The sequence below is a fragment of the Trachinotus anak genome, unplaced genomic scaffold (assembly GCF_046630095.1).
Source record: "Trachinotus anak isolate AG129_WGS33_773 ecotype Australia unplaced genomic scaffold, CSIRO_AGI_Tana_v1 ptg000016l, whole genome shotgun sequence".
NCBI lineage: Eukaryota > Metazoa > Chordata > Actinopteri > Carangiformes > Carangidae > Trachinotus > Trachinotus anak.
This window is the reverse complement of record NW_027273867.1, coordinates 25882501-25896756: the sequence shown is the minus strand read 5'-3', so window position 1 is coordinate 25896756 and position 14256 is coordinate 25882501. Positions and strand designations below refer to the sequence as shown.

Sequence of the window (14256 nt, the reverse complement as noted above, 5' to 3'; positions counted from 1 at the left end):
GGGCTTGTTTTTTGCAGCAGGACAATCTTGTCAATCAATTAATCAATCAATCAGTCAGTCAATCAATCAAAATTTTTTCAGCCAATGTTTGTCTAATTTTTACATTCCATGAACAGCAGCTGAATGAGCTGTGATCAAACCCATATCAAACCTCCCAAATATAATAATAATAATAAAAACACAAAACACATGATTGATATTTCATCACTTTGTCTCTTTATTTCCTCTGTTTCTGTCAGAAACATTTGTTTCTAATGACAGTTGAGTTACACCAGCTTCAGGCCTTCGCCTTCAGTACAGAAACCTGTGGAGAGAGAAATGGAAGTAAAGAAACCACTTGTGTCTGATATCACAGTTCTACAGTTCATCTTGACATGCCTGCATGAGTGGGGAGGTTTAAAGATGACGCACCTTTCTTTGTGTCATAGACGAAGTCTGGTTCTTTGGTGAAGCCGTGGCAGCTCGCCTGCTTCTTGAAATGTTCTACGTCTGAGTCCTTCACAGTCGATTCTCGGCCTGGAGGCAAAAAGACAGAAATAAATGAAGGTTTTGGATACAGAGTGGGTTATTGTCTCTCTCTGACTTGTTCCCTCTTACCCATCAGATAAAGTGAGTGAACAGTGATCTCCTCATGCGTAACACTGCTGCTGATGTTCAATAACTTAACGAACTGGTCAAGGTTGCTGGCGGTGGTGTTGACACTTAAGACGAGACAGTCGTCACAGCTCGGCAGAACGTGGAACACTGAGGTGATGTTAGCGATTGAGGGCAGATACGCTGTCAGGACAATTAAAACACTGGATCATTTAAGTGCAAATTCAGGCGGGAGGAGTTGATTTGATGCATGTTTGATGCTCGGTCTCCCCTGCTGAATTTGAAACTCTGGTGTTGTGTTAGATGCAGTAACTTACGTGCCGTTGTTAAAGTGTTACCGTCGATAGTTATGTTGACTGATGAGCCAAAGCACCGTCCATTCCTGAAGAGAAGAAGGAGGAAGAGGGAACTTCATAATCTGACAGAGCTGTGACAGACAGCGTCAGAGTGAAACTATAACAGAGCCCATGTCAACAGATCCATCTCCATGAAAACTGAACAAACTCCATCCATTGATTAGGAACTGGATGTTATGCAGCATACTGACCGAAACCTAAGAAGGTAACGTGATTAGCTTTATCAGTTCTTAATAGTGTTAAATGTGTCTTTCTTCAATATGATAAAAAAGAGCAAAAATCATTATGCTGTGTATTATAAAACTTGATGTTGCACTGTTATCCAGTGGCGCCGACAGGATTATATTTCATAGTATGTGCAAGAACTGCCTGCCGGCTGAATAAGGTTTCCCAGTGGGGTCGCCACCCGTCCCGTTAATATGGGATCATCCCATATTTCTGTATCGATACAGGGCGCAATTTGTCCAATATCCTGTACTCTGAATAATGTAATGTCGAGTAAAACCAGAGTAATTACAGCCTAAAGTAGATTGGAGATGTTCATTGACAAGCCCTTTTCTACATGTCACCTGCTTTCCTCTATAATTACTAATTGTACAGCTGTAGTACACATTTTTTACATACATACATACATATTTGTTACCCTTGGTATTTTTGGGTCATAAGCACATCAAAAATGTTTATGTTTATGTACTGGCTGTACAGCACTTTTCAGCACTGTGGTTGTTTTAAATGTGCTATATAATCAACCAATCAATCAATCAATCAATCGATCAGTGTGTATCAGCATTCTGAAATCTAAAAAAAAAAAGTCGACATGAAGCTGGCAAGGGATTCTTTCATTTAGTAAATAAGCAAACAAAATCATGCAAAAAAAATGTACACACAGTGCGTATGGGATTACAGCTGCACTGAAGTTATCAACTCACATTTTGTTCTCCTCAGTCATTAAAACCTCATTGGGGCCAAGTGGTGACTGGCTTAACTTAATCCAGGAGCTGTCGGTCACTTTCAGAATGTGGTTAAATACGTCATGGTCAGTGTATCCCATAAGGACATTCACCCTACCATAAATCTGCAAACAAGCATGAAACCAGTTAGTGACAGCAGAAACAAACACCTTGAGAGAAGCAGGGCTGAAAAACAAAATGGAAAAAAGGTGTAAATGGAATCCACTTAGCTTTTCTACTCTTACAGACCAGATTCTTATCTTTCCAACAGAATGTAGTTCATAATAATAACAACCTGTTTAACTCTACCATAGTTACATCTGGTGCACCTCAAGGCTCCATCCTCGGACCTCTTGTCTTCTTCTACATGCTACCATTAGGTAATATTATATTTTCTTTTAATTGCTATGCTGATGATACACAGTCATTCATTCCAGGTCAACCCAGTGAATCATTCAGTCTCTGAAATTAAAACTAGACATCTTCTAATTTTTTAATGTTTTAATGTTAAACACACCAATGTTAATATTAGCTGCAGGATCTTTCCCAGGGAACAAGAACCTTCTGTGGAACATTTGGTGGAAAAGCATAAAGTCTTGTTTTCTTCAACTGTACTTACATTTAAATTGAAACCAATTATTCATCCTTTATTCATGCAACAAAGGTACACTGTAAATTGCAGGCTGTATTATAAAGTATTACCAACTTTCAGTACTGCTTTAATGCCTCATGAACACACCCAAAATTCCAGGCAGGAATCAGACAGAGGAGGGTTTACCTTAGAGGGGTCGGCCATAGACAAAGGTGTGACCAAGGGTTGACATTCTTCATGCGTTGGAGCCGAACTGCACAGAAACAGCCCCGCAACCAGGAACAGACTGCTGAACAACAGGTTCATGATACTCCAGCCGGTTAGCTTCAGAATACAGCTTGAAAAAAAACACCTTGCTGGAGCTTTTCTGCACACTTCACGATAGTAACGAAGACCCAGCCTTGCAAAGGTGCTTAGCATTTATACCTGCTGCTGGTGGCAGAGTCATGTGATTCTGGGTTTTTTCAATATTTACATTAGTTCCCAGAGTTAAGTAAGGAATATTTCACTGTAAGGTTATCTCTCTGCCAGTTCAAAGTTCTGACACTCTTCGGTTTGTGAATCAATGATTTACTGATTTACTGAATTGCTCTTTGTTATGACAAATACACTGAATATACAATAACAGCATGATTGCTTCAGTCCAGCTGAAACCCAAACTGAGATCTCTGACTTTACTGCAATAAATAATAATAAAATGTTGCTGAATTCATAATAACTGAAACATAAGTGAGACTAATGGTATGAGGAACATGAGGTTTGGACTGGCAGCATCGTCAGGCTGGACATTTAAATAAGTAATCCCATAATGTAAAGTTAAGATAGCTAAAAATATAATGTTGTGACATTCCATAAAGGATGGGTGACAGTTGTTGATGCTAACATTTCTGTTAGCCCGTTAAAACCAGGTGAAACAGTTTCTAATATAACATATCACCTGAAATAAATGTGATGGTTAAAAGTGTTTTATGTATGTATGTTTGTATGTATTTTTGCACAGAAGATTGTTACCCTCTCATTCTGAGACAAAAGGAGTTAAATGTGGTGACAAGTGAAGCTGAACAGTCTAACTAGATAACATCTGCAAACAATCAGCCCCTCTCTCACCATGAGTCAGATAATTGTCTTGGTTCCTGTATTTGTACAAGGAACTAAAATCAGGTCATGATACTGAAGACAGAATTAAAGTTGAGATGGTAGCTACACACACATTTACATTTGTTCTATGGTGACATGCAGTGTTATACACCATGTGTAACCATCTCCTCTCTGCTCGAGTGAACACATTAACTGCAGCACTGTTTAGCTTCTTTTGAGTACTTTAATTTTCTGGGGTAACACTGATCTTTTAAGATCTGCAGACAGAGGTGAATGATCTGTCCTTATCTTGTTAGATTTGTTTGTAAGTGACCACAGTTTACTGATTGATAGAGTCCAACACTGTGTTGGTATCTGGCTCCATTATGATTATATACGTCATATTCCGCAAACACAGGTCCATGCCTCAGCACAAAAGTCCAGTATCACAATCAGATATGATGCTGACAGGGCCCACTTTGCTTGAGTGCTTTTACTTTTTGTTTCAAACATTTTGTTGATAATACTTGTGGACTTTTACTTTTACTTGAGCAACGGCCCAGTCAAACAAACATTTAAAATAATGTCAATTAATTTAAGTAGAATTTGGCATCAGTCTAGTGTCAGTTATATTCTTAAGATAAACAACAGGTGTTTTTCACAAGTTGACGTGATACTATCCAGAATGAGGGAGCTTCTATGTGTGTTCTCAACTTGTGAATTTCATCACAATACTTCTTACTTTTGCTTTTATATACTAACTTGTGCTCAGGAGGCTCATTATTGTCTGACACTATATGGACAAAATGATTATTGAAGAAAATAATCATCAGATGACTTGTAAGTGAAAATAACTTAGTGAGGCTCAGTCCTCACCATTACAGATGAAACAGTTGCTGTTTTCACACTACATCAGTAAAAATGCCCGACGGTTAGTGTTACTGTTTAAATTTGAATTATCACTTAACCATGGCCGCTTACAGTTGTTGATTACTCTGGTTAATTAAACTCACCTTAAACTATGTTGCATCAACCAGCAACAGTCTCCTAGATGCATGCGCAGCAAGCAGCATGGTTTGGTTTTGTGTCAATTGTGTCACAAACCGGGTCACACGGCGCTGCACACCAGTGAAGCAATTAACAAATGTTTTATTCAAAATAAAACAATTAACTTAAGAAGAAAACTTAAACTAACAATGGCATGTGTAATCTGTAAGATTGGCAGTGCAAGTGACCACATGAGTGAAGCAGTGTAACTGTACAATGTTGTCTGGTGCTGCAACAGAGACAACATAAACCTAACACCAACCAAAAAGCAAAGAACTGAGCTCCAGCACAGTTTTTACGGCACTGGCACACAGGGCCCAGGTGTGCTGGGTTTGCTGATCAGCTTAAGGGTGAGAGAGAAACAGGCCCACAGGAAGCAACAGATAAACAGGGTGGAGAGGGTCGTCCCAATCAAACATGGAGGACGGCAGTAACAGAGCTGCTCCGGAGATTTATCAGCCTCTAAAAACCTCTTTACACCAAAGTTGGTGGGAATAGTGAGTTTTTTAGAATGAGATGCAAGTAAAGGATGAGTGTCTCCTTTTACAGTGTCAGACAAGTTTGCCTTCCTGTTTGGAAGGTGACACAGATGCAGGAGAGAAAAGTGAGCTGGGTTTAGTTTTGACAGATAATATTGTAGCAATTTAAGCAATACAAATGTTGATTTTTCTTAAAATGAAGCCAATTAGTTGTTTATTTTAAGAGATCTGTTCTTTCCTCTTTCATATATTCTATATTCTATGTATTTTATATATATTCTATTGTTTTCTCATGTCTTATTCTTTGATAATTCAAAAGTTTACTGCTGATTACTTGATTAATCGATGGAGTAATCAATAGCTGCTGCCCTACATCAGAGTTATTACAGTTGACCCTGAGGAGAACATGAACGTCTGAGTTCATCCAACAGAGTCTGGAACAGAGTGGACTGACTGACTGACGTCATATGTGACTAGAACCCTCTAGACCTCAGACCCACATCAGTTCAGTATCTGTGTCCCTGAGACGCCACCACAGTGACATCGACTTTCACTTTCATCCACGGCTCACATTTATCCATTACAGGGGCCCCTGTTATTTTCTGCAGTTGGGGCTCCAAACCCTATCTGATGTACATGTTTTGGTAAATGATCTGATCAGGAAAGGTTTTCTGTTTGGTCCTGATCATCCAGCCTGTGAAGCTCCACACATCCACTCTGCCTTATCTGTGGTCCAGTTAAATGTCCAGTCCTGCCGGTCCAGTCAGCAGGTCTGTTGTCTCCGTGGGACTGTCTCCTGTCTCCAGAGCTCTCTGTACGTTCTGCCAGAAGACCCCTGTGTGCTGGCCGGCCTGGGGCCAGCTCAGGTAGGTGCGTCTCTTCACCAGCTTCCTCATGCGGTAGTAGGGAGACAGCTGCCGGGCCGGGATCTCCTCCAGAAACAGCAGGACCAGCACGTCCTTCAGCTCGTCAAACAGACGGAAGCTGCAACCAGGACAGACCAGAACAATTTTGTTTTAGTAGTAAAATATAATTTCTCCTAATTTTTTGTTTTGTTTTCATACTTAAACACAATACTTTTAATTCAGAAGATCATGAAGCTACCCCCCCCACCCCTATTTAGAAAACAGAATTAATTAGGTATTCATAATGTTTTATATGTGTCGGTATTTGGTTGTAGTTCATGATCTCTGGGACATTTTCTAAAACCTTTACCCTACAGTTGTACTTCTCAGTGTCAATCAATCACTGAGCTCTATCAGCTCTTCATAAAGAATAATCAGAGGTGGCGCCCCCACCTGGCCATCTGGATCTCTCTGGAGCACCACTCGCTCTGCAGGTAGTGGCGGCTGATCACACAGATGGTCTTCCTGCTGCTGTAGATGGCGTCTGTGATGTTCTCTATGATGGGCTTACCTGTGGAGACAGTTCAGTCACAGACGTCCTGTCAGTCAGTTGGTGATGGCAGCAGAGAACGACAGTGGGCAGTTCTCCAGCAGGGGAACAGTGAGCGGACTGAAGTCTCAGTCTAAGTAGTCAGTTGCAGAATAAGATGAGTTATTTCAGTCTGCCACGGTTACTACAAACTGGTTCAATTTCTCACTGCAGATGTTGAGATGATGTGAAAATCTCCTTGTTGAATCATCAACACAAATGATGAACAACTGTGATAATAAAAATCTGGTTCCTTAAAGACAAATCAGAAGCACAAACCTGTGGACATAAGAATATGTACAGAAATCCAATTTTGATTTTCGTCTGGTCTTTTACATGTTCCTAAAAGTGAGTGTGACTTAGATTCTCATGTATTTGTAGCAGTCAACAATTTGATCTGAGAAACCTGGATATAGGCAGTAGGTGGGAATCTCTTCATATGTACAATATTTAACCACTGGATGGGAGAAATGTAATGTGTTATGAGCAGAGGGGCACAGAAGAGGCAAACCAGGCAAATGTTTGGGACCCCAAGGGGAAAAGCGGCCCACGATGGCTCCTCATATTGACACATTTTGCAACGACAACTACACTTTTTCCAGTTTTTTACTGAAAATTATTCAGTTTAGTGTGTCATTGCACTCTGAAATGAAAGCATAAAACAAATAAGCAATTTGAGTTGAAAAAGAAATCATGGAATCAATTTATAGACCAAAATGTATTCTAAACTTTTGACTCATCAAAGTAGCCACCTTTGGCATATATAAGAGCTGAACACACTTGTGGCATTCTTTCTACAATAGAAATCAAATATTCTTCAGAAAGTTCTTCCCAAGTCTGTTGCAGAAGTTCCCATAAATGTGTGGCACTTGTAGGTTGCTTGGCTTTCACTCTTCTGTCCAGTTCATCCCAAACCAGCTCGATGGGGTTTAAGTCTGGAGACTGTGCTGGCCACTCCATGTTTTCAAGCTTACCATCTTGTTCTTTTTTCCTGAGGTAGTTTTGGCATAGCTTGGACTTGTGTTTTGGGTCATTATCTTGCTGTAGGATGAACCTCTGACCAACTAGGTGCATACCAGAGGGTATTGCATGGCGCTGCAGAATGCTGTGGTAGCCGTATTGGTTCAGGGTGCTGCTCACTCTGTACAAGTCACCGACCCTGGATCCAGCAAAACAGCCCCAGACCATCACACTTCCTCCTCCATGTTTGACAGTTGGTGTCACACACTGTGGAACCATCCTCTCGCCTACTTGACGGCGTACAAAGATCCTGCGTGATGAACCGAAGATTGGAAATTTTGATTCATCAGTCCATAATACCTTCTTCCAGTCTTCAGTAGTCCAATGGCGGTGTTTCGTGGCCCAGGAGAGCCTCTTTGTCTTATTCTGACATCTTAGCAATGGCTTTCTTGCTGCAACTCGTCCTGTCAAACCTACAGCTCGAAGTCTTCTCTTCACAGTTGAAACTGAGACTTGCTTACTACGACCACTATTAAGCTGTGCCTGAAGCTGTTGAGCTGTGAGCCGCCTATCACGCAAGCTGTTAACTCTCAGAAACTTTTCCCCAGTTTCTGAGTGCCTTTTGATGGTGAAGAAAACTGTACTCACTGACACCTTGACTTTCTTTGCAATTTCCCTGTAGGAAAGACCTACATTTTTAAGTATTATGATGGTCTGTCTCTCTTCCATTGTTAATTGCCTTTTTCTCGCCATTTTTGTAGCAACACACTACTTTCTGCAGTACAATACTGTTCACCTGATGCTCATGAGGGTCTGGTACCATAGTGTGTTCCAACACTGCTTTTATGCAGACAGAGGGGGTTGTATGTAATGAAGAAAAGTTGGAACACCTGTAGGAATTAGTAGCACCAGCTTTCAAGGCTGATTCAACCTTCATTGCTGCAGAACAGCTTTAAATTGTTAACCCACTTCGTGTTCCCTGAAAAGGGCCTTTTTGTTTAATTCTGAAATGTACATTATTTTTCAGTTTTGGGTAACCAAACCTTTTTTTTTTAACCTCTAGCTGTTCAGTACTTACCTTTGTACCATTTCAAGCTATTCATTGGACTTGCACGACTTGAATTGCAATAAATAACTGGAAAAATTAGGGTGTTCTAAAACTTTTGACAGGTAGTGGATAAGACAACTTAAACCTCCCATAAAGACACAATACACTGGTGCTGCCCCAAACAAGAGAAGAGTTGGTGTTATATAAAATTGTGTCATCTACATAAAACTGCACTTTACAATGCGGAGAAGCAGAGATTGTATTTTTTATATTTCAAGCGCAAGGGGCCCCTCAACAAAGAAAATCCTATGAAGCTGCTGTGATTTTAAGAAATTTGGGAATCACTGATGTATAGTGAATAAAACTGGAGCTAGATGAAACTAGATCTTCGCTGCGTTAGTTCTACCAGACAGTATTTCATTAAACCATTAACTTTCATCTAATGTTTTTGTTCTCTTAAAGAGGATTATGTCTGTTGATGACTATCTGAAGTGTTGACAATGTAATCTATTAAAAGTACTGAAGCTGTTGTGGTGCTATGACAGAGTCTAAGTCCTCAACACTAGTATTTAGCATTTATGTCAATAAGCTTGTGCAGTATGATCACATTATCCAAAAAACACTGGGACTCACCCAACAAGCTGCATGTTAACAGTGTGAACTGAGCATCTGCTATAAGCAGACTACAGTATATTAGACAAATGAAAAGGGATGTGAAACTATCACACACCTTTTTAGAAACAACCCTTTAAAATTGATAATACACTAAATGACAAGAAGGGGAAGTGAGAAACAGAGGTAGAGAGTAATAGAAACAGACAAACAGAACGACCTTCATGGGGGCACGTCTGGGCTTGTATTCAATGCTGATGGTGCACCCTTTCATTTCTAATGTTAACTTGTCATTTCATCACCAATATAAAATGTCATATATGATCTAATGTTAGCAATTAGGTGCTCAGCCCGGAGCAGTGAGACGATGGAGGATCAGTTGCTATTGGCTTCATTATTTCATTAGGTGGAACTGTTGCTGAAAGTACATGAGTATAAGATTCTCATAACTGAAAACATAGACTGAGAGTTGTTGTTTTCATCTGGAAAATGTGGAAGGAATGTGATGAATCAGGGAAAGATGCGTCATGACTAATAAGACCCAATCAGGAATCGAAGGGGGTATCTGCGTCATTGTTCCCAGTCTCAGACAGAGTAGTCTGGACACCAGTTGCAAATGTGACAAAAGTGATTAAACCTAAATGATTAATGTGATGTATTTGTGTGGATGTTGCTGACTTTACCTGGTTGGAAGTCTCTGTGGTGCAGACAGAGTCTCCAGCCCTGCTCTCCCTCCAGCACTGGGAGCATCTCTCTGTAAACCCAGTCCTCGTCGTGAACGTTGTAGGAGATGAAGGCGTCATAGCGATGAGGAGCTCCCTTCCTCCTCTTCCTGCTGTCATACAGAAAGGCCAGGAAGAGGCGGAAGGTGTAGGCTAAGTGCCACCGCAGAAAGTGGTAGATGAAGGATGAGAGCATAGTCAGAAGAACCAGACAAGTGCTTGAAATGAAGCAGAGGAAGCTATAGTCCATCCAACAGGACTGGATGTCAAAGTCCAGCAATTTGGTTCCTAGTTTGCTCAGAGGAAAGGAACAGTCAAACTGGTAGGCTTTAACAACCTGTGTTTGGTTGTTGCTCTTTACCCATTGGATGAAGCCAGTGTTAGAGCAGTCACAAGCGAATGGGTTACCATACAGGTCCAGATATGTCAGTGCAGGGAGGGACTGGAAGACCGTCTCATTGATCACTGTCAACTCATTCTCTCTGAGTGTCAACCAGCTGAGAGCAGACAGGTTGGGCTGGGCCAGAAAATCCAAAGACTGGAGCTTGTTTTTGGACAGATCAAGAGCCTGCAGGTTTGGGATTGGCTGGAACAGTTCTGGTTTCAGCTCTGACAAATTACTTTGAATAATCTTCAGGTTCTTCAGGTGAGGAGTGTAGGTAAATGTGTCGGGGTGTGGCGACTCAATAAAGAACCTCTCAGCTTCAAAGTGCTCCAAGGACTTAAGACCTCTGAGCAGATTTCGTGAGATTTCACATGAATATTTATTATAATTCTTGATCAAGAGTCTCTTTAAGGAAGGTAAACTAGAGAAAGATGGCTCATTGTTTTGCTTAGAAATAATGCCGCCCTTTTCAAAACTTTGATGTAGTGTGAGATTTTCTAAGAGCTGCAGTCCCGTGAAAAGTCCCTCTCTGTAAGAGAAAAGTGAAACACTTAGAGTTCGGAGGTCATCCAGTCCTTCAAAAGCCCAGTCCTGGGCAACATAGTAGGTCTCTGATTCTAAAGCCAAAGACCTGAGGGAAGACATGTTCCCAAAGTCACCTTTACTGAGCATATTTAAATTATTACTATGCAAATTCAAAACTCGCAGGTTCTGCAAAGTGACTCTGAAGGTATCATCAAATGCAGAAATCTCATTGTGTCCAGCATGCAATATTTTCATATCGTTCAAATCTTGAAAAACACATCCTTTGAGAAATGATATGCGATTGTGGTTAAGATTCAGTTCTGTTAATCTTGTCAGTTTCTGGAAGTCAGAGCAGCCTAACTCAGGGATTAAATTGTTACTCAACTTTAAGATTTCAAGTGTGGAGAGGTCTCTTATGGCAAGCGGCACTCTGGACAGATGATTTCTGTGTAACTCCAGACGTTTGAGTTGTTTCATTGCTCTGAGTGAATAATCAGACAATTCAGTCAAATCATTAGCTGCTAAATTCAGTTCAGTTAGTTGAGAGCAAGGCCGCAGCAGTTTATCATTTATGCTTCCAAGAAAGTTATAACTCAAATTAAGTTTTGTCAGTGCAGGAAGTTGGCAGGCGATGTCTACCAGACCTTCATCAAGCCACTCCTTCATAAAGCCCAGAGATAAATATTCCACTGAGTCCACACTCTGCAGCATCAATCTGTATGTCTCAAAACTTATGAAGGTTTCACTTAAGTATAAAGTATTTAGGCTCCTCAGAAAGGTCTTGTTGGGTATATTCCACTCAAAGTCACTGCTGCACTCAGACAAATGAATAGATTCAAGGTGAGGGAAGAGGTCTCTTGTAATGCTGAACTCTCTCAGCTGATTTGAATTTAGCTGCAGTGTCCTGAGGTTTGAGATGTTGATGGGGAGATCATCTGACCGAAAAGACAGGAAGTTGTTTTGTGCAAGGTCCAGCTCATATAAGTTTGGTAGTTGTAATATTGGCACAATATCAGCAATTTGATGTAGGTTGTTAAATTTCAGTATTAATCTCTGTAAGCTGAAGAGGTGCTGAAAAGCCAGAGGGGAGATGTGTGTGATTTGGTTGAGGTACAGAGACAGATAAACTAGTTTGGACAGTCCCTGAAACATCTTATCTGTCACATTTGTGAGATTATTTAAACCAATGTTGAGGTTTGTTAAATGTACCAAACCAGAAAAAGATCCATCTTCTATATGTGAAATACTATTTTTGTTCAGGTTTAAGTGTCTGAGCTTTGATAAACCGCTTAGATCTGTTCTGTTGATCTTTAAAATCTGATTGGAGCTGAGATCTAGAGATGTTGCATTTTTAGGAATCTCACCAGGAACAGCAGTGAGGAAACGACGAATACATCCAATGCAAACTTCATTCACATTGTGAGAATAAGCAACAGTGCAGTTTTTCAGTGAGTAAGCCAGCGAGGGGTTAAAATGAAGCAGGGCAGACGAGGAGAGGAAGAAGAGGAGGAAACTCTGTCGAGGGAACAGAGACCAACTTCCCATCGCTGCCATGCTGATCTTCAGGACAAAATCTGTCACTTCCACTCTGGTGTGTTCACTGTTTAGCAGTGCACATTTAAGGAGGATTAAATATGAAAATAAGCATTAGACAGTAGCCCTGTACAGCATTTGAACACCAGCTTTATCTCTAAAAACCTTCTACATCTATGCCCCAAATCCCCAAACTTACGATGAAAGCATGAGCTTGGTTCAACCATCAATGCTGATAGAAGGGATGATGGAAATGGAAATGTTTTGATTATGCCAACAATCCTGTAAGAATTAGCAGCTTGGCTCTTGAGCAGTCCGAATCTCTAGCAGTGAAATTTAGTCAACTTGAGGAGATCTTTAGGACTCGATTCTGGACCCTGTTCTTTTCTCGATCTATATGCTCCCCCAGTTAACTAACACAAGGTATTGTTTCACTTTATGCAGATGATGCACATTTATATCTTCCTATTAACATACTTGTAGTTTGATTGTCCTAAAAGACTTTCTCCAGCTTAGCAAAGATAAGGTTAGCCTATATAACGACAGGACTTTCAGTGCCTAACATTCATTTATACACAGTGTGACCATAATAACATATTAATCATGAATTGATTTTAACTATTTAACTTTTTCATGTTGTATTTTTGTAAGATTGTGTTCTACATCTCAGAACATCACATCTCTCACAGAACATTTCCTCTATGTCAATAAAATCCGACTTTATAACTGACTTCAGATGATTTTATTTGTTTTATTGAATCCATCTGTTGGTACAACAATAACAGAAGAAAAATCTACTCACACTTCATCTTCAGTCTCTCAGCCACAGACTCAGCACTGATCTTTTGTTTCTTTCCTCATCTGTCTAAGTCTTAATATGACTGAGGTCGGCTCATCACAGGAAATGAACAAAAACACTTGTTCCTCTTTCTGTGCTTGCATCATTTCCAGGTCAGACCATGTGCATGTCTCTGTGGTGCTCTCTAAGTATATTGTGGTTCAGTGATAACACATTAAAAGTTTTGATTGGGAGCAAAAGAAAGTTCCTCAATCTCCAGAACTTGATCATCATACATGATGAAATATGTGTCATTCTCACTGAGCAGATTCATCTGTGTTATTGGTTACACAAATAACCTGAGATCTAAGCTGTGTGGCTGTAGTTTAATGACAGCAAACACCTGCTTCATCAACCCTGTTCATTACTCTCATATACAATTTAAGTAAAATCACGTTGTCATGGTGATGTAATCTCTGGCTGGATTAGAAGCAACATTTTTTTGTTTTTGAATGAATGAAGCTCATTCACTAACTGCAGGAGGTGGTTGTGGTGGATGGAGGACGTACAAAGTTCAGGACTGTGACACCAGAGACCAGGTTCACATCCAGAGTGAGCTAAAGACCCAAGGTCTGCATTTAAGGGTTCAGGGAGTTAAAGCTCCATCCAGTCTAAACGCAGATGTTCATGTGTGTGTGATTATAAAGCAGGTCTAGGTTCTATATTAATACTGTGAAAGTATCAAAGCCTCAGTCCACAGAGAAATGCACACAGCCTGTATTCAGACACTGAGCCTTAAAACCAGCCGTCAGAACTTCTGGAACTTTGTGATGTCACAACATTCATTGTCCATGTTATTTCACCACTGATAGTCCAGGCTGAAAAGAACCAATCAGGAGCCACCGTGGGCGTCTACGTCATCGTTTCCAAAGGTCTCTGTTTGTGTCCGTCCAGACTACAACACAACCCTGGAGTTTTAGACTAAAACAGGTCCAGTTTCTGAAAGTCTCTGTTTTCAGGGCTGAAGACTCCTAAATGAAAACCTGTGGGTGTCTGTGTGGGATGTCACTTATTTCAGTGGTATTGAAATTTAATTCCTGATTTTCTAATGAAACAGCAGTGACAGTCAGTTTATGCAGAATATGTGCAAAGTCTGCTGCTAAA

General features: G+C 40.4%; 2 protein-coding genes across 3 annotated transcripts in view; both read right to left on the bottom strand.

Moving 5' to 3' along the window:
- Positions 1–193: 193 nt before the first annotated feature.
- On the bottom strand, positions 194–2901 carry LOC139634527 (uncharacterized). Its single transcript, XM_071501008.1, has 6 exons — positions 2679–2901; positions 1880–2025; positions 912–976; positions 598–777; positions 412–516; positions 194–304 (listed from the first exon to the last, which is right to left on the bottom strand). The coding sequence occupies exons 1-6, from the start codon at positions 2796–2798 to the stop codon at positions 267–269; spliced, it is 654 nt and encodes a 217-aa protein (XP_071357109.1). The 5' UTR covers positions 2799–2901; the 3' UTR covers positions 194–266.
- A 1213-nt stretch (positions 2902–4114) lies between these two features.
- Positions 4115–14256, bottom strand: part of LOC139634520 (toll-like receptor 13) — a 13686-nt gene continuing 3544 nt past the window's right edge. The window contains exons 2-5 of one of the 2 annotated variants that reach the window (XM_071500994.1): positions 13117–14256; positions 9833–12381; positions 6394–6511; positions 4115–6079 (exon numbers count right to left, since the gene is read on the bottom strand). The exon at positions 13117–14256 is cut by the window's right edge and continues 1538 nt beyond it. In XM_071500994.1, coding sequence (XP_071357095.1) covers positions 5833–6079; positions 6394–6511; positions 9833–12335 — 2868 coding nt within the window. In that variant the 5' untranslated portion in view covers positions 12336–12381; positions 13117–14256 and the 3' untranslated portion in view covers positions 4115–5832. Of the gene's footprint in view, positions 6080–6393; positions 6512–9832 lie in introns of both variants that reach the window. The other variant, XM_071500993.1, reaches the window with a different exon arrangement.